Source organism: Danio rerio, chromosome 18 (assembly GCF_049306965.1).
Source record: "Danio rerio strain Tuebingen ecotype United States chromosome 18, GRCz12tu, whole genome shotgun sequence".
Lineage (NCBI taxonomy): Eukaryota > Metazoa > Chordata > Actinopteri > Cypriniformes > Danionidae > Danio > Danio rerio.
In genome coordinates, this window is record NC_133193.1 from 35476225 (window position 1) to 35496505 (window position 20281).

General features: G+C 40.6%; 1 protein-coding gene across 4 annotated transcripts; it reads left to right on the top strand.

The window, feature by feature from the left end:
* Window positions 1-10763: 10763 nt before the first annotated feature.
* On the top strand, window positions 10764-14473 carry LOC100007225 (extracellular calcium-sensing receptor-like). Of its 4 annotated transcripts, none has more exons than XM_073929772.1 (6): window positions 10764-10997; window positions 11146-11434; window positions 11504-12256; window positions 12373-12600; window positions 13163-13286; window positions 13441-14473. In XM_073929772.1, the coding sequence occupies exons 1-6, from the start codon at window positions 10792-10794 to the stop codon at window positions 14343-14345; spliced, it is 2505 nt and encodes an 834-aa protein (XP_073785873.1). In that variant the 5' UTR covers window positions 10764-10791; the 3' UTR covers window positions 14346-14473. The 4 variants fall into 4 exon arrangements, with proteins under 4 accessions (XP_073785873.1, XP_073785875.1, XP_073785876.1 ...); XM_073929774.1 differs by having other exon boundaries at window positions 11272-11434; window positions 13441-14463; XM_073929775.1 differs by having other exon boundaries at window positions 11272-11431; window positions 13441-14386.
* The last annotated feature ends 5808 nt before the right edge of the window (window positions 14474-20281 follow it).

The following is a 20281-nucleotide window of genomic DNA, read 5'->3' on the forward strand; positions in this document are numbered from 1 at the left end:
AAAGGCTTATAACCACTTGATGTGAGTAAATATACTGTAAAAATGTTAATTAACAGTTTCTGTATTTTGTGTTCATTTACGGTTATTGCATTATGGGATTTTGATCTCTGCTCTGTCAACTTTTGATGTTGAAAATTCAACTCTACATTTTATGCAAAACTGACTCTTAACAATTTAGTAGTTTGAAATAATATAATATGTTTAAGAAATAATATATAGAAAAATAAGTGTAAAATAGCAGGAAATGTACTGCCTGTTTATTACAAGGTGTTTGTTGCATACAACACCAACATAGAGAATATTGACTTGACACTATTAAAAATGTTAACAAATGTTCAACTTAAGGATAAAAGTTGTTGGAAGAAAGATCAATGTCTCATACTGCGATTCAAAAGCATAATAAATGTGGGAGAAAAAAAATCACAAAATATAGTAATCTGCTAATTAACTGATATGTTTGTATTGAGTACATTTTCATCTTTGAGTGAATTATGCACACAATGCTGATGCCTTTTTCACCTGGTCTCATATCTCAAAATTGTAAATCTAGAACTATTTATCACCTTGCAGCTCAATGTTCCAATTACTTGTGGTCTTTAAAACGCAGTTTAACCTTGAGCAGGGCTCAGTAATCAGAAAGGTCCAGGGCCAGCATGAAACATGGTCAGGACAGTTTGTCACTTAAGTTTAAAATTTGACTCTGAACATTTTTCAAAATGCATGCAAATGTAATCATACAATCAAGAAGCAGCATGACTGACAAAAATAATGCCTAGTTCAGACTGCGTGATTTTAGCCCCGATTTCGGCTCGCTGACAGGTTTTGAGAAATCGCCGACAAATGCCTGAAATCACAGGCAAATTGGTGCTCATGCACGTGAGTGACAATCACACAGTATGAACTATCAACGACGCGATCTGAGAGAATCGCCGATGAGTCGCCGATGCCTGCGAGATATTTGGCATGCTAAATATCTGGAGCTGTCGGCGATTCAAATCATGCCATGTGAATTGAGTTTTGACTGAAAATAACATCAGCCATCGCCTACAGCCAATGAGAGAGCGGCATTCACTTGCGTGTTGGTGTGTCTATAACTGCTGCAGACCAGCGGGAGGCTGGGGGAGAAGTTAAAAGCGCTCTTTTTCGGTTTATTTTGACTCACGAAATGGAGGAAAAACCCGTGGAGGTTTGACAGGACACAGGAGCAACCGTGTCTGTTTGACGTTTAATACAGAAAGAAATTAGTTTATTATCAACGTTAAGGAGAAATGGCTAATTCCCTTTAAACCCAGGTGAGCAAACATGTACATGTTCTACCCCATTAAAGGCTTCTTTCTCATTATGTAGTTAATAACAAAAGATATAATACGTGTTTTTGGCAGTGAGACGTAGTTTGGACGACGTTGTCGGCGATTCTTCCTATAGTAAAGTCATGCAGTGTGAAACCCCCTGTCACCGATCCATCTTGCAGTGTAAACAAAGCAGCGACGAAACGCTAGCCCAGATAGTCATGCAGTGTGAAAACATCTGTGACAAGACTACTGTGAAAATCATGCAGTCTGAACTCGGCATAAGTGTTCGGATGAGAAAAAGCAGGAGAAGAGGATGATCGCACACGCATAAGACAGGATATTACCGCTCACGAGGGCTTTGTGCTGCACACACAGGTGATGTGATGCACACTGCCATGTGTTTAAAAAGAGCTTGTGGGCTGCCAATTTCTCATGCGCAGAAATGTTGTCCTCTTGTGGAAGCAAACTAGAAAAGGAAAAAGTAAACATAATAGGTTTGCACATGATGTGGAAAATTTAGATGGAGCGCAGGAAGTGATTTTTGTATTGAGAAATCACAATCAGAACATTAAAAAAATTTTAAATCAGCTAATAAAGAGATATGATATACACTGCAAAAATGGATGTGTCAAAAAACAACACACATGGTTGTTTTGCTAGTATTCTGACACATGTTGAATAGATTTTTTACCTTTTTAACACATTAATGTGTAATCCGTATTTAGTGCCTCTCTATAGATCTACACAGCACATGTGTAATGTCCTGGGGGAGGGCAATTTGTATTTGAGATAGAGAAATACATCACATTTTATATAAATAACACATGAAAATCCCTAAAATACATTTTAAATAAAAAATAAAATTGTTATATAATTATAACATAATATAATTTAGACAAAATTAGACAAATGTATTTTATTGTTTTGGCAGTATAATATAATAAGTTCTGACTATACAAAATTTAAATTAATAGCGGATGCTTTTTTTCGCCCAATCACGTCATTTTTCGCCATTTTAAATTGCATCAGCCACCGTTGTCACGCTCTTTTCGCTCTGGCTGCCTTAAGAAGAACCATGATGTTGGCTGACACCGAGCTGCGGGTAAGTAAAATGTTAATTTTCTGATTATTTCACTTAATTCTCAAGTTAAAAACCCTTAAAGTATCAAGTTCTCCATCATCTGAGTATGTAGTACTGCAACAAATCTACCTTCGTTTTAGGATTTGATATGAAATGACGGCGAACACTGACAGGAATTACCAGTTAACATTAAGTTACGCGCTCGAAAAAAAGACTAATAAGTTATCAACAGGCTGGACCAGACAACATGACGAAAAATGTGTACACTAATGTGGAAGCTGTCGCACTTTATTTGTGCAGTCATTTGAGGTGTTATAGCTCGAGTTTTTATGGCGGTTTTCTTGTATATAAAATTCACTTTAATGTGAATGAAACCCGCCCCCTCTTGGCAATTTGTTCCCGCTTTCCAAATAGTGACCAAGACATCAAAAATAAACTTTGTTCAGTCAAAAAACGGTCGCTATAGATATAGAGTGACGTGATTCTGTTCAATACAGCATGAGCAGTTAAAGGCTGCGCAGAGCGTAACGTTAAGTCACCTGACATTAAGCGAGTTTTCATATTGCACATATTGCGTCTTTTCCGCGCGCAAGTTTATTTTTTCCAATGGAGACAGCTCGTAGAGCCGACCTCAACACAGTATACATTATCTCACGCTGTAGTGGTGAGAGTTTAAGGCTTTCAGTGCAATGTAAACAAAAGATACATTAGACGAATTATTATGAATTCTTATGATTATGTATGTAAGAACATGCATAATAACAACAGTTCATTTAAATTCTTAGCTAATATATAGCTTAAATTTACATTAGACAAATGATATTTTATTTATTCTTAATTTTATTAATTTATTCGTTGTTTAACATATAACCATATTTCCATCTTTAAGGGGTTCAAATTGAAGGCAAAGGAGGAGGATTCGTAAGTGACATTCCTAATGTCTCCTAAAATGTTCTGGGGGAAAACAGAAACTTTACAGAAAGGTTCATTAGTTAAGTTATTTAATACATTTACTAACAATGATCACTACATTTGTTATATCTACTAATAATCATTGTTAACAAAAAATCAACTGTTCGTTGTTAGTTTGTTTGTTAGCCCAGCACCATTAAAATGTAGAAAAAGAAGGTTTTTTTTTTTTAAAGTTAACTTTCTTTAATAAATATGTATTACATGCTATACATTTACTTTTTAGATAATGCAGATTACTTGTTAACATATGGAACCTTACTGTAAAGTGCTACAGAACGTTTGAGGTTACAGAAGTAACCCTTCGTTCCCCGAGGAGGGGAACGGAAGTGCTACAAGTGGATTTGATGTTAAAATCCATGTATGGGAGGTTTCGGTTCAGAAGCAGCTTGTCTGAAAGAGTATTGAACGGGCCAATAAAAACAATGAATTGGCAGCGTAAGCTTGCGCAGGTGTGCCTCATTGCCAATTATCCCAGTATATAAGCACAACTGGCGCCAGCAAACGCCATCCTTTTAAGCTGAAGAGACTTTTAAACAGCTAAGGGACAGTCATTATGGCGACAGAGTATAGCACTTCCGTTCCCCTCCTCGGGGAACGAAGGGTTACATCTGTACCCTCGAACGTTCCCCTTCGGTTGGGGAACTCCAGTGCTATAAGTGGATTTGATGTTAAAATCCACGTATGGGAGACTATGGAAAACGCCATAATGACTGCACCTTACCAATGCCTCCCATGAGAGGGCAGTCAAGCAAGCGTGATGTACCCAAATCATGGAAGGCGCAGTCCTCCAACGTGCCCTTGGCCCTAACTTATACCCACTTCAAAAGAAGTTTTACGAAATAGGTATATTTTTTTGGGAGTCGCTAGCGTCTAGATAATTCTAGGAAATACGACAGTACGTTGGGAAACGTGCAATCCCAGTAGGGAGGACGCTGCGAAGACCATCCGCACCGAATAAGGGAGACAAAATGGAAATACATATGGACTAGCCCTAAGAAGGGGGAGTGCGCATAAGAAGGTGGTTAGCGGATAGGGAAGGCACGGGTCCACCCAAGAGGGGGGACTGAACCGTGGCGGAAAAGCATATGAGATCGCCTGAGGGGATCGCACATAGCCGGCACCTATACCCTAAAACGCGGGCTGACCAGCGGGCAGACCTAACGTAGTGGGCCAGCAAGTGACTCCTCCACTGAGTCAGTGCTGGGGGCCTCAGAGCAATCTGTACGACTCACCAAACGGGGAACTTTACTGACAGAGAGGAAGGTGCACATCTCTCCGTGTTAAGGAAAAAGGGCACCGCAAGCGTATTACAACACCCCACCGAGTTGTGTCCTCAATCACAAAGGGTTACCTAACACCCTTAAGGAAACCGGCTCCACTCGCAGATTGTAAAACCTTGCAAATTAGTTGGGTGTTGCTCTACAGATGTCTGTTAAAGAGGCGCCGCATGCACGCACACAAGAGGATGCAACTACCGGGGGACGCGGCTGACCTCAAATAAGCACAAGAAATGGCCTCCACAATCCAGTGGGATAATCTTTGTTTGGTCAGGGCACTTCCCTGCTGCCGACCACCATAACAGACAAAGAGCTGCTCAGATGATCGAAAGTACTGAGTACGGTCCACATAAATGCGCAGAGCACGAACTGGAGGTTAGGAAAGGGCTGGGTCTGCCTCCTCCGGGGGCAGTGCTTGAAGGGTTACTACCTGGTCTCTAAAGGGAGTGGTAGGAACCTTGGGCACATAACCCAGGCGGGGTCTCAGGATAACGTGAGAAAAATCTGGCCTGAATTCCAGGCACGAGTCACTGACCAAAAATGCCTCCAGGTCCCTGACCCTCTTAATGGAGGCCAACACGACCAGCAGAGCTGTCTTCAGGGACAGAAATCTTAAGGAAACTGAATCGAGTGGCTCGAAGGGATCTGAATGCAAGCTAGTGAGAACGAGGGCGAGATCCCAAGAGGGCATGAGAGGGTGGCGAGTTGGATTAATTCGCATAGTGCCTCTGAGGAACCGGATGATGAGGTTATGCTTTCCCACGGTGCCGCCAGCTACCGTGTTGTGATAAGCGGAGATGGCGGCAACGTAAACCTTGAGAGTGGAGAGTGACAGCCTGCTCTCCAGCTTCTCTTGAAGGAAAGAGAGCACAACACTGATCTGGCAAGTTCGGGGGTCTTCTCTGCGAGAGACACACTATTCAGTGAAAAGACTCCACTTCAGGGCGTAGGGGGCTCTAGCCTGAGTGATGGTATCAACCACCGCAGACGGTAGATTACCTAAGTCTTCCTTGCGTCTAGGGACCACCGGGGCGAGGGTGCCAGATGGTGCCCTGTCCCTGAGAAAGTAGGTCCTCTCTCAAAGGGATCTGCCAGGGGAGGGCCATCGCGAGGAGGGAGAGCTCTGATATTCAGGTCCGGTTGGGCCAGAGGGGCGCAATTAGCAGAACCTGCTCCTCGTCCTCCCTGACCTTGCACAATAGGTGCGCGAGCAGGCTCACTGGGGGAAACGCATACTTGCGTGTGCCCTGAGGCCAGCTGTGGGCCAGTGCGTTCGTGCCAAGAGTGCCCTCGGTCAGGGAAAAGAACAACTGGCAATGAGCGTTCTCGGGAGAGGCAAACAGATTGATCTGGGCCTCCCCGAATCACACCCATATCAGCTGGACAGACTTGGGGTGGAGTCTTCATTCTCCAGAGTGAATTGCTGCCGTGAGAGCGCATCAGCTGCACGGTTTAGCATACCTGGGATGTGAATGGCGCGCAGCGATTTCAGCCGCGGGTGACTCCGGAGGAGCAGACGGCGGGCGAGCTGAGACATGCGACGAGAGCGCGTACCCCCCATGCGGTTAATATACGCTGCCGCCGCCGTACTGTCCATCCTGACCAGCACGTGTTGCTGCTCCAACAACGGAAAAAATCGGTGGAGAGCGAGGAACATTGCCAACAGCTCTAGGCGATTGATATGCCAATGCAGCTGGGCACCTTTCCACAGGCCCGCAGCTGCATGCCCGCGACACACGGCTCCCCAGCCCGTGTTGGAAGCGTCTATTGAAACAACAACATGACCGGACGCCTGTCCCGGAGGCACACCGGCCTGCAGGAACGAGGGGTCATTCCAGGGGCTGAGGGTGCGGCGACACAGCACAGTAACCGAAACTCGGTGTGTGCCCGCATGCCATGTGCGTCTTGGAACTCAATCCAGAAGCCAGTGCTGAAGTGGTCTCATATGGAGCAATCCGAGTGGCGTGACAGCCGCAGCGGATGCCATATGCCCCAGGAGGCTCTATAAGTATTTCAGTGGGACCACTATTTTGCTGTCGAGCTTCCTCAGACACTTCAACAACAGGCGAGAGCGATCTTCGGAGAGGCGCGCTACCATGGTGACCGAGTCCAGCTCCATCCCGAGAAAAGAGATCCTCTGCACCGGGGCGAGTTTGCTCTTTTCTCAGTTGACCTGCAACCCCAATAGGCGAAGATGCCGGAGCACCTCGTATCTATGCATAGCCACTTGCTCCCGCGAGTGGGCTAAAATCAGCCATTCGTTGAGATAATTGAGTATGCGGATACCCGCAAGCCAAAGGGGCGCTAAGGAACCTCCTTAGCTCGACCTTCGAACGCAACCGCAGAAACTGGCGGTGACGCGGAGCGGGTGTGCTGATCTGGGAAGCGCGAGGGTCCCGCGGAAGAGCTGGAGAGCGATTCGCTCTGGCGAATGGAGACATGAAAATACGCGTCCTTCAGGTCTATAGCTGCAAACCAATCCTGAGGACGAACGCATCGGAGGATGCGCTTCTGCGTAAGCATTCTGAACGGCAGCTTGTGAAGACAGCGGTTCAAAACGCGCAGATCTAGGATTGGCCATGACCCACCGCTCTTTTTGGGTACGATGAATTACGGGCTGTAGAACCCGCTCTCCATCTCGGCTGGAGTAACTGGCTCGATTGCATCCTTCGCCAGGAGGGCAGCAATCCCCTCTCGCATGACAGGGGGTTGATCCTGGTGAAATACACGCCCGTGAACTTGGGGGGCCGTTTCGCAAACTGAATCGCGTAGCCTAGTCCGATTATGCGTATGAGCCACCGCGAGGGGCTGGCCGAGCCCTCGCTAATGGCGTCATTGCAACAACCGCTGACGTACCAGAGGTGAGGCAGCACGAAGCGGGTGTGCTGATCCGGGAAGCGCGAGGGTCCCACGGAAGAGCTGGAGGAGAGCGATTTGCTCTGGCTCCGCACCCTGCCCTCGGAGAGGGGGCTTGAGGGCTGGGGGAGGAAACTGTCCCAGCGCTCGTGAGCCACTGGCGGAGCACACCGAACCTGCGAGCTAGAGAGCACAGTGTCTCAGACTAGCAGATTTCGGGGCTGTCACGTCCAGGGAAGTGGAAAAGTGCCCTTTCATTTCATGGCAGTAAAAAGGGCCGTTGGAAATGGGGCCCCGCCCTCCAGCGGGGAAAGAGCAAGTTCCCTCTTCTCCAGATGATCTGTCCCAGGGACGCTTTGCGGTCCATTGCCGGACTTAGCGGCGTTCTGGGCAGGGGGCTGCCTGCTTCCGAGGTGCTTGATACGCCCGCTTCCCCAGAGGCGGGGGCGGTGCAGCTCTCGTAGGCGGGTGCCTTCGGCGAGGAGCAGATATGGATGGTACGGCGGGCAGAGCGGGCTTACGGTCCCGCCGAAGGTGACATCACCCATCAGACTGCTCTCTCACCTCCCTGAATTCCTGGGTGAATTCGCAGACGTGTCGCCGACCAGCTTGGGATATGGGGAGTCAAGAAAGCGGACTTTGTCGACTTCATGCATATCAGCCAAGTTTTAGTCAGGGGTGGCGCTCCCGGACCACTAGTGTGGACATTGTCCTCCCCAACGCACACGCAGCGGACTTAGTAGTCCAAAGAGCTTAGTCGGCTGCAGTGCGAAGCTCATAAGCCTAGGTTGGACCCACCCTCCTTCAGCTCGGCCAGACGTGCTACGCTTGGTAGCACTGGTAGGTAGCTATTGCATGCAAGGCGGAAGCAGCCTGGCCCACAGCTTTGTAAGCTCTAGCTCCGAGGGAGCAGAAAACTTTGGATGGGAGACGAGGCGGACCCCGCCAAGAAGAGGCACCGCGTGGATTAACCGCCATTGCGCACTCAACCTGAGGAATCGCCACATACCCCCTGGCCGCTCCACCGTCAAGAGTGGTGAGGGTGGAGGGACACGCAGCACGAGCAGAAAAAACTGCCCTTCAAGTCCGCGTGAGCCTACTGTGCACCTTCGGGAAGAAGGGAACATCCCTCTAGTCGGTCCGGCTGGGGAGCTGGGGGATAAACCATCTCCAACCCACGGCCGAAGCAGCCCGGGAAAGCACAGCTAACATGTCCGTTTCAGGATCCGTTTTGACAGCGCTCACCTGCCCGAAGGGGGCGAGCGGGTCTGGATCATCATCGCACAATGAAAGCCCACCCTCCGATGCCGCGGTGGATGTCTTGTCTCTGGTGTCATTGAGCATAAGGGCTACCATTTGTTAGACGGATCGCTTCCCCCGCCAGAAGCTTAAATGGAGCGCTTGGAGGAGCGAGAGGTCCGCGGGCCCGTGGGCGACGAATTTTCTCTCGTTGAACCCTCAGATCTGCCCGAGTGCCCGCTGCAGAGCAGGGGACAACTGGGGTGGTTTGCCCTTTTGCAAAGGCTAACCACGATCTTTACTGCGCAACAGTCATGGCATCGCAAAGACGACATGAACTGCCTGCGAGCAGCGCATTAACATGCTGGAGCATGTAACGCAGTTCCCGTGCCCATCATCCGAGGACAGAAACCCACAGCATCCAGAAACGCACAGTCAGAAAGCCGTCCTGAAATGGACGTGCTGCACGACTTTTGCTCTCTTTTTAAAGTTGCACCTTTATACACACCGCTCTGGAGGAACGGTCCAAAGAATCGCAAGGGAGAAAACCCAGCTTGACTGTCTGCCGCTGCGTTGAACAATCTCTGGACCAGGAGAATGCTCTCGTTCGCTCGGTATCGCGGGATCACAGCTGGAGGAACCCTCATCGACTCGATCAGAAAGTCTCTAAAGCGAAAAGGATGGCGTTTGCTGGCAAGCTAACGCTGCCAATTCATTGTTTTCATTGGCCCGTTCAATACTCTTTCAGACAAGTAGTGTGCAAACCGAGTGCAATAGTTAGCACTAACAGTTACAACCAAACTATTACCTCATGTTGGATTTTGTGACCGGAATAACACACGCGGCTTTCTGACGCTACCTGCCGTGAGTATCTAAGTTTCTGGGAAATGCTGAGTTTTTTTTTCTCTCATTCGCCGTGCGGTATCAAACATTGCATGAAAAATACACGCTTAGAGCAGCGCCTCACGTTTGTCGGGAGGGACATTAATGAATACCCTGAATGAAAGAGCCAAATGAAAGTCACCCATTTAGTAATTTGCCAAATAATTTGACTAAAGATGTCCATGTAAACACAGTCACTTTGTCCCCTGTGTGTGTATTTTGACTCTAAAACTCGGCGCACCCAAATAGACACTCCCACACCATGCCTCTTTTCTTCCTCCAACACTCCCCCCTAAACAAAGCTGGACAAGTCCACTTTTCTGACTTTTTCCAAAGTAGAGGTGTGAAAACACCCTGCTGAAACGAGGAGGTTTCATGGCCTTTTCAAAGAACTCTATGGTTCTCTGCTGCCTTCTTGTCCTGGCACTGGATAAGGTGTTAAATATGATGATGATGTCGGAAAAAATAACATATAATAAATAATAATTAAATAATTAAAATAATTAAATAATTAAAAAAATATATCAAATAAATATTTTTTTTACAAAATTAAATAGCGTATAATCTTGACACAGCGAGAAAGCACCCACCCACCTCTGTAATACACTGAACATGTTACTGTAGTAACATCATCATCATATTTAACACCTTATCCAGTGCCAGGACAAGAAGGCAGCAGAGAACCATAGAGTTATCCAAAAATTACACATTTCTAGTAATTACTGCAATTTGTAAGAAGTTCAATCTAAATAAAAATTATAATTAAAACACTGGTTTTGAATTGTGAATAGAAGGTGTACATGAAAGTGCAAACATGTATGGCTGATGTGTGAGAACCAGTCAGGTTTCCTTCTGTGTGTCAGAGAACTAAGTGGGTTTATGCATTTAAAAAGCATAAATTAAATCTGCTTGTAAAGCACTTAAACCAGTTCAGAGTTCAGATGGATTATTTGTTTGACAGTGACAGTTTTTTTTTTTAAATAAAATAACATAACTGCTATTTGCTAAATAAGCATAAACTAAGTACACACCCTCTCAGCAATTTTATATTTTACTACATACTGTAAATTAACTTGACTTTGTGGCCTGCCCTATGATGTCAGAATCACTCATCCATACTCATTATGGTTATAAAAGTTGTCATATTGTATTAAGTCAGGTGCATTTGGCTCCATTAAACAGAATTGTTTCAATGTCTGTCTTTCTATACACTGTGCTTATCTTTATATTTTATACAAAGGCAGAGAATCCTCTTTGTCAAATGATGGGAAATCCTAAATTTCCGCTGCTATCTAAGGATGGAGATGTAAATATCGGAGCAATTTTTTCAGTCCACAGCACAGAGATATTAACTTCATTTACATATACACAAAAACCCCAGCTTCTATCATGTTCAAGGTTTGTTAGTGTGCAAGCTATTTCAAATCTATACAGTAGAAATGAAATTAGTATAATGCACTATTGATATGTTTTAGAAATAATCACATGTAAAAGAATGCAAATAGTCTATGGAAATGTCTATTGATGTTTTGACACATTTTTACAGTGTGAGTTTAAGAGATTTTCGAATGGTTCAGACCATGATTTATGCCATTGAGGAGATTAATAGAAGTTTAGGTTTGTTACCAAATATTACAGTTGGCTACCAAATTTATGATGCATGTGGTTCCAGACTGTCTGCTATGAGTGCAACTATGGCATTGATGAATGGTCCAGAATTTACATGGAGAGACAGATGCACTGGGCAGTCTCCTATACATGCTATAATAGGAGAAACAGAGTCTTCTGCTACAGTGATTCTTTCCAGAACTACTGGACCTTTTAAAATTCCGGTGGTAAGCTAATAAGTATTTATGTTTTTATGTTGCTATATTTTTTATTTATTCATTTTTTTTCCTTACCAGATAAGTCCCTCAGCCACGTGTGAATGTCTCAGCAATAGGAAAGAATACCCCTCTTTCTTTCGAACTATTGCTAGTGATTACCACCAGAGCAGAGCACTTGCATACATAGTCAAGCATTTTGGGTGGTCTTGGGTGGGAGCTGTGAACACGGATAATGACTATGGAAACAATGGAATGACAACCTTTCTCAATACAGCTCAGGAGGAAGGAATTTGTGTGGAGTACTCTGTAAAATTTTACCGAACAGAACCAGAAAAACTCCAAAAAGTTGTTGAGACAATAAAGAAAGGAACCGCCAAAGTCATTGTTGCATTTCTTACCAGTTCTGAAATGTACAATCTACTTGAACAACTTAGTATTCAGAACATTACAGGTCTCCAAATGATTGGAGTCGAGGGATGGATAACTGCAAAGAGTTTAATTACGCCAAACAGTTTTCATGTGCTTGGAGGGTCGCTGGGATTTGCTGTGAGAAAAACTGCTATTGAAGGATTTGCAGATTATGTCATAAAATCATTCTGGGAAACAGCTTTTCCATGCACAATGACAATTGGGAATTCTTCCCAATATTCTTTAAGTTGTGGTATATATCAGGATCTACTGTTGCTAAAGAACTACAATGAAGATGTACCTGAACAAAGATATTCAACCAATGTCTACAAAGCAGTATATGCTGTAGCTCATTCACTACACAGTCTACTCAAATGCAAAGAAGACGGCTGTAAAAAAGGTCTTGCAATACAACCACAGCAGGTAAATGGATAGACAGATTTATATTACTAATAAGTCAATGAATACATAAGCAGTAAGGTGGAGAAGAGAACGAGGATATCCAGATAAAAAGTTTTAAGATGTTTATTCTTTAATAGGTTGTTGGGGCTCTGAAAAAGATTAATTTCACACTTAAACTGGGAGATATTGTGTCATTTGACAGCACTGGTGCCACAGTAGCCCAATATGAAGTTGTGAACTGGCAGAAGGATGCAAATGAATCAATTAAGTTTAAACCAATTGGGTACTATGATGCCTCACTGCCTCCTCACCAGCGATTTGTGCTTCACACTGAAAACATAATCTGGGCTGGAGGACAACTGGATGTAAATGACAGTAATATGTTTGCAATTTAATAAAAAAAAATCCAAATTATTTAAACTACCCAGATCTAAAGGCATAAAGGATACCAGATTAGAATAATGTGATACATTGAAAAATACACAAATCTGTAACTGTTATATACACAAGCTTTTAACTGGTGTCCAGGGACCCCGAACCTGCAATGGAGCACAGGGCATACTTGCAAGAAAAAAGTTTTAAATTACAATTCACTTTATGTATACTTAATTATTATATAACAATGCAAAGCATTGTTTAAAATATTTATTTGTTTGTTTTATGATTTTTCTCAAAAAATAAATCAACAAAAAACATCTTAAAGAGTAAAAGCCTATGCAAGCCTATGACCTATAACATGTACAGTATATGGTCAAAAGTAACCGTCGACCCCAGTACAGATAGAGTTTTTAAAAAAGGAAAGCACTGTTAACTGAATAGTTGCTTATTTGCATCATTTAAAGATTCTGAGATCAAAATCTATTTAAGCACTTTTTTTCTATGGAATTAGTATGAATAACTAAGAAAACAATGTATTTTTCTATGTAGAGGCCCAGGTCTGTGTGCAGCGAGAGCTGTCCTCCAGGCTCTAGGAAGGCTGCTCAGAAAGGGAGGCCTGTCTGCTGTTATGACTGTATCCCATGTGCAGAAGGAGAAATAAGTAATCAGACAGGTAATCTTCAGCATATCTCACAGATTCAAAGAAAATTGTTATTTTTAGTTTTTTTCTTTTATACGTTCCAGTTCTGGATGGAGTAGATTCCAAGCAGAGGAGTTAAATAAAATCCTTTTATCGCTAACAGTAACGATCATTACTTTTTTTCCAGATTCAAATAACTGCAAACAATGTCCAGGGGAATATTGGTCTAATGCTGAGAAAAATAAATGTGTTTTAAAGGATGTAGAATTTCTGTCTTTCACAGAAATTATGGGTATAGTTCTAGTCATCTTCTCACTGTTTGGTGCAGTATTAACTGCGCTAATGGCCATCCTGTTTTACCGTAAGAAAGACACTCCAATAATAAAGGCCAACAACTCAGAGCTGAGCTTCCTGTTGCTCTTCTCATTGATTCTATGTTTTCTGTGTTCTCTTACTTTCATTGGTCGCCCCACTGAGTGGTCCTGTATGTTGCGTCACACTGCATTTGGAATCACTTTTGTCCTGTGTATATCCTGTGTTCTGGGGAAAACAATAGTGGTGTTAATGGCCTTCAAAGCTGCACTTCCAGGAAATAATATCATGAAGTGGTTTGGTCCTGTACAACAACGACTAAGTGTATTTGCTTTGACACTTATACAGGTTCTTATATGTGTGCTGTGGCTAACAATGTCACCCCCATTTCCCCACAAAAATTTAAAATATTATCAAGAAAAGATTGTTCTTGAGTGCAATTTGGGTTCTAATATAGGTTTCTGGGCTGTGCTTGGTTATATTGGCCTACTTGCTGTCTTGTGTTTTATTCTTGCTTTTCTGGCTCGCAAACTGCCTGATAACTTCAATGAAGCCAAATTTATAACATTCAGTATGCTCATATTCTGTGCAGTATGGATCACATTTATTCCAGCTTATGTCAGTCCTCCTGGGAAATTTACTGTAGCTGTGGAGATATTTGCCATATTAGCCTCAAGTTTTGGTTTACTATTCTGCATTTTTGTACCTAAATGTTACATAATCCTGTGTAAACCTGAAAAAAACACAAAGCAACATCTGATGGGAAAGGTTTTGATGTAAACTATATTCAGAAATTAAAAAAGATAGTTATATCAACATTACAATGTTTTGTTTACATTAGTTTACGCAGATAATTTAAAAGCCTTGAAACATTTACAAATAAACTGAATTAAAGGGGACCTACGATGCAAAATCTTTTCGAAGCGGTCATATTGGAGTGATATAAACACAAGTCTCTTTTGTATTCCCTGATTTTAAAATAGGATTCAGATCCCAGTGATTTTGAAGCCCAATGTGATGTAGGAATGCGGCTTTCTGTGCCGACCAAATTTATTGACAGGTGTGTGTTAACATGTCTCCATAGCACTTTGTATAAACATGTCCACAGAACAGGATTAGCAAAGAAACTGGTATTAAAAGATCTGTTCCAGCTCTTTGTGATTAGCTGCACCTTCAGAATTAGTTTTATAATTTTAAAATATTTTTAATTTAAAAAAAGACAGTAATAAAAAATAAACTGTAAAATTGCTATGTAACTCATAACTGCTGGAATAGTAGTACTACATAATATCACTACAACTAATATACGAGTATGTTTCAATCATACAACATTCCCAGTCTGTGGATGTTAAATTAGGTTTATTTGTACAGTAGTATAATGGATAGCCATACAGCAGTGTATATTAACTTTTATCTTGTTGTTATGCAGAATGAAAAACCCCACCAAACACTAGATGCTGTGCTTACGTGCAGATCATGTATATTTTGCGTTGGTCTGTCCGAGACCATATCTGCACGGTTCGACATGCAAATCCGGTCGACACACTGATGCCATGAATTCAATGTTCAAACTGACCTATTTTGGACGTATACGGTTATTTAAAAAAAATTTAAATATTAGACGCATTATTGTGTTTGAGTGAAAGTCAGATTTACTTATTTAAGCCAGTGCAAGGTCTAGTGCAGAATACATTTCGTTGAGGCAAAAAAATATATAATTATATACAGTTGAAGTCAGAATTATTAGCCCCCCTGTAAATTTTTTCCCCATTTTGTTTTTAACGGAGATAAGATTTTTTCAACGCATTTCTAAACAATAGTTTTAATAAGTAATTTCTATTAAATGATTTATTTTATTTTTGCCATGATGACAGTAAATAATTTTTTACTAGATATTTTTCAAGACACTTCTATACAGCTTTAAGTGACATTTAAAGGCTAAACTAGATTAATTAAGTTAACTAGGCAGGTTAGGGTAATTAGGCAAGTTATTGTAAAACAATGGTTTGTTTTGTACACTAACGAGGAAAAAAAGCTAAAAGGGGCTAATAATTTTGACCTTAAAATGGATTTTGAAAAATTAAAAACTGCTTTTATTCTAGCCGAAATAAAACAAATAAGACTTTCTCCAGACGAAAAAATATTATCAGACATACCGTGAAAATTTCCTTGCTCTGTTAAACATCATTTGGGACATAAAAATAAAATTTCAAGTGGGGCTAATAATTCTGACTTCAACTATATATTTATATATATATATATATATATATATATATATATATATATATATATATATATATATATATATATATATATATATATAAAACGCGATAAACAGCATTCTTTGACTTTTGGATTTTGTTATTGGAAATCACTGTTCAGATGTACCTTAATCTATGTGTGAATTGCTGCCATTAATAACATTTAAGAAAGTACATTTTAGGCCTACTACATCTGCCAGACCAGTTTCTTTACAAAGTGCGATATAACAGTAATAGAATGTTCAGGATGCTGCACAAGCTCAGGATTCTCTGGGAGGAGAGTCGCCGCTGGTGAAGTGCTCCATGTTTGCTCATAGATTTAGCGATAGAAGATGAAGCCTTCAACTAAACGAAAACGTCCTTTCTAAACATTTATTTATGCGGTTGCACCTGTTATTTATAGCCTACAACCTCACATTAATTCTTGTTGTAAATTTTATATAAGGGAACATAAAGGGCACACGTTGTTTTGAAGAAAAATAAACGGTTCTGATTTTTCACAACAACCAATAAATGATCTATTATTATCATTATTATTACACTGAAATAATTCATCTAATGTGTTGGGGCGAGGCAAGCTTATGTGGCAGACACGGTGCAACAGAGATAAGAATTGTGACACTGCGGCCTGGCCCGTGCTGATCATACAGGTTTGGATTTCAGCAGCGGTGTGAAGGAGCCACCGTTCACTCTTTCTATAACAAGCTACAAGTCGTTTATCTAACTAACTTAATCTAACTTATCAAACAAAACATTGATTTACTAGCTTATTTTAATGGTATTACTGTAGTAGAATATAGCCTAGGTGGATATAGTGTTTTGCAAAAAAAAATAAAAAATTATGTTATGTTGTGTACATTCTGACCAAATCTAACTTAGAATCTCATTATTATTAATCTTTGTATATATTATTCCATATATTTATGATGTATAGTTTTTTCACCAATTAAAGATGTTTGACAATGTTAAGATAAATGTTGCATTTTGGCTTGGTTTTTAACTTATTTATGAACTATTTATGAACATAAAATTAAATAAAAAATATCCTGGGTTCAAAAATAATGTGTTTCTGGCCTTTACTGAGCTCAAGTAATAGTATAATTTACAAAAATTGTGATATAATAATAATATAAAAAAAAAAAAAAACATTTTTCAAAATGGATATATCTCGTTTTGCAACATATATATATATATATAATGCAATTTGTGTTTTTTGCAAACTCTTCATTGGAATGTATTAAAAAAAGTAAAAACTAAAATAAAGATCAAAATAGTCAAAGTATTAAAACGCTTACTCAGATTACAGCAGCAGCAGATCAAATGAAAAACTAACAAATATATTGCCAACCCCTAAAAGGTTTTTAGTTTACTAGCCAAACTTGCAGCTTATGCTTACTAATGCAGTGGATGCACTTCCAGCTGCAACCCATCTTTGGGAAAAGGGGTGATCTAAGCTTTGTCATCTAGATCTGACTCCATGTCATTGATTGAAGAAATAAACTACACACCTAACCATTTTTATATTTTAAAACAAATTAAACCTCCAAAAAAAAAGACGAAAATGACAATTGCTTAAATTACAAAAAAAAAAAAAAAACCTGATAAAAATAACTGAATCAAGTAAAAAAATAAAAAATTACACTATACTATTTATTATTAACTCTACACATATATAACCAACCTTGTATGTTGTTGCAAAAGAAAATGATTCACTGAATAAATATTCACATATTTTAAAGCATTATTCAAAACAATAGTCTGATTAAAAAAAATAAAAAAACAATTTTTGCAACACAACATTTTCCAACTTGCACACAATGCTGTCAAGATATTGCTGTTTGTAATGTACAGATTGCACAGCCAAAGAAATCAGACAAATGAACATGACCTATTTTAATGGTGCTTATAGAAAATATAGAGAATAGATTTATAATATGTATTCATGACCACCATTTTAAACAAAACAATTGCTTACGGTAAACGGATTGTATTTACTATTCTGAATATAATAAATGGTGATGCACTGGCACAGTAGGTAGTACTGTTGCCTCACAGAAAGAGGGTGGCTGGTACGAACCTCGGCTGGGTCAGTTGGCGTTTCTGTGTGGAGTTTGCATGTTCTCCCTGCCGTGCTATGTTTTCCCCTACAGGTCAAAGACATGCAATACAGGTAAATTGGGTAAGCTAAAATGTCCGTAGTGAATGAGTGTGTGTGGATGTTTCCCAGAGCTGGGTTGCAGCTGGAAGAGCATCCGCTGCGTAAAAGACATGCTGGATAAGTTGGCAGTTCATTCCGCTGTAGCGACCCAGGAATAATAAAGGGACTAAGCCGAAAAGAAAATGAATGAATGAATGAAAACAATAAATTGCTATCCAAATAGTTTTTAATGTAACAATTATAGTAATTATATGTATACCTTTTACAGTTTCTGTTTTCATAGTTTCAAAATAGAGTATTAAAATCTAAAAGATTTTAGCAAAACTTATATATTAATTGGGATTATTGTGCTCCATTCTCTGATGCTCTTCTCAAGATAAGAGCACATAGTCTCAAGTCCACATGTAACTGTTGAGGCATTAGACAGGAAAAACCTTAAACTTTAGCTTGGTTATTTGATGCCTTTTCTATGCCCCTTTCAAGTTCAAATAAAAAGTCAAGACAAAAAAATTAAGAGATTCAATTAAAATCATCTTATTTACTCTAGATATAAATGCTGTTGTAGATATAGTTTTGACATGGTTACACCTCAATTGCACTCATCATGTCAATTGTTTTAAGACTTTTGTAGTAAAGATGTTGCCAGCTTTAATTTTACTTTAGTTGGCATCATAATTATTATATGTTACAGTCACATTCTAAAATGACTTGACATTAAATACTTACTGGAAATGGTGTTGTAACCTGCCATAATGATACATAAAATAAAAAAAAAATTATCTAATTACTGTACATTTTAAAATGTGAAATGACCTGACATGTGGCTAAGTATGCTGACCCATACCAATACATCATTTGTTCTCTGCATTTAACCCTTTCAAGTGCACACAGCAGTGAACATACTAACCACACACCTGGAGCAGGTGAAAAAAAATGTAAGTATAAATTTAACTGCATTAACCCAAAGTGACACTTACAGTAGTACTAAAATATTCTCAGCATATCAACTACAAAATCAGTGTGCAAAAAGAGAGCATTTGAAGAACATGATGCAAGTATACTTTTATATAATGTATTTTAATTCACTTTTTGGTTACTATTATTAAGTTAATCTTGAGTACTTTTTAAGATAAACTTAGGTCTGCCAAGTGTGCTCAAAATGTGCTGTGCCAGATGAAAAATTACTTTAAAGTGTATTAATATTGTTGTAATTTATTAGTGTTGATGTTGTTGTTAATTCTTTATGCAAAGTTGGCTATTTATTTGATTTTTTCGGATCTGATAAAAATTTCATTATTACCTCATAAACTGTTAATAGTATATGTATTTGATCACTTTTAAAGAATACATTGTTAAAGAATATCCTAGATTTCTTTTATATTTGTAATTGTGCGATTGAGTTCAAGTGTTTTTGAATGACACTTTTCACAAAAAACTGGAGCAAAGTAAAGCCACACGTAAAATTCTGTGTGATGCACAGGGGCAATTTTGAGTCAAAAATGCAGCTGTGTGAGGGGTCAGCTTTCACAGTCTAATCGTCAAAATAAAGAGAATACATCCTTTAACAAATTTTCCTTGGGAAAGAGAACTTCGGATAACGATGATTTTAAAATCAGAAAGGACATAGGACTGACCTCTCAGGTAACAAAATTGCATTTATTTACAAACATTACTGTTGATATTACAGTTTTTTACAATGGCTATGATACAGTATAATACATTTACCACTTTGATAAACTCTTAACGCACCAAAACACCTAAAACACACAATTGGCAAAATGTTCGAGGTTACAGAAGTAACCCTTCGTTCCCCGAGGAGGGAAACGGAAGTGCCATAGAGTGGATTAATTGAATCCACGAATGGGAGGATTCGGTTCAGAAGCCGCTTGTCTGAAAGAGTATTGAACGGGCCAATGAATGCAATGAATTGGCAGCGTAAGCTTGCACAGGTGTACTTCATTGCCAATTATCCCAGCATATAAGCACACCTGGAGCGAGCAAACGCCATCCTTTTAAGCTGAAGAGACTTTCAAACAGCTAAGGGACAGTCATTATGGCGACGGAGTATGGCACTTCCGTTCCCCTCCTCGGGGAACGAAGGGTTACTTCTGTAACCTCGAACGTTCCCCTTCGGTTGGGGAACTTCAGTGCCAGAGAGTGGATCAATTGAATCTACGAATGGGAGAATTATGGAAAGCGCCATAATGACTGCACCTTACCAACGCCCCCGATGAGGGGATAGTCAAGCAAGCGTGACGCACCCACATCATGGGAGGCGCGGTCATTCAATGTGTCCC

Excerpts from the sequence above, each read along its gene's own strand:
- LOC100007225 (XM_073929772.1), top strand. The coding sequence starts at position 10,792 with ATGTCTGTCTTTCTATACACTGTGCTTATCTTTATATTTTATACAAAG. Across the intron at positions 10,998-11,145 it reads CAGCTTCTATCATGTTCAAG|TGTGAGTTTAAGAGATTTTC; the intron begins GTTTGTTAGTGT and ends ACATTTTTACAG. Across the intron at positions 12,601-13,162 it reads GGGCTGGAGGACAACTGGAT|AGGCCCAGGTCTGTGTGCAG; the intron begins GTAAATGACAGT and ends TTTTCTATGTAG.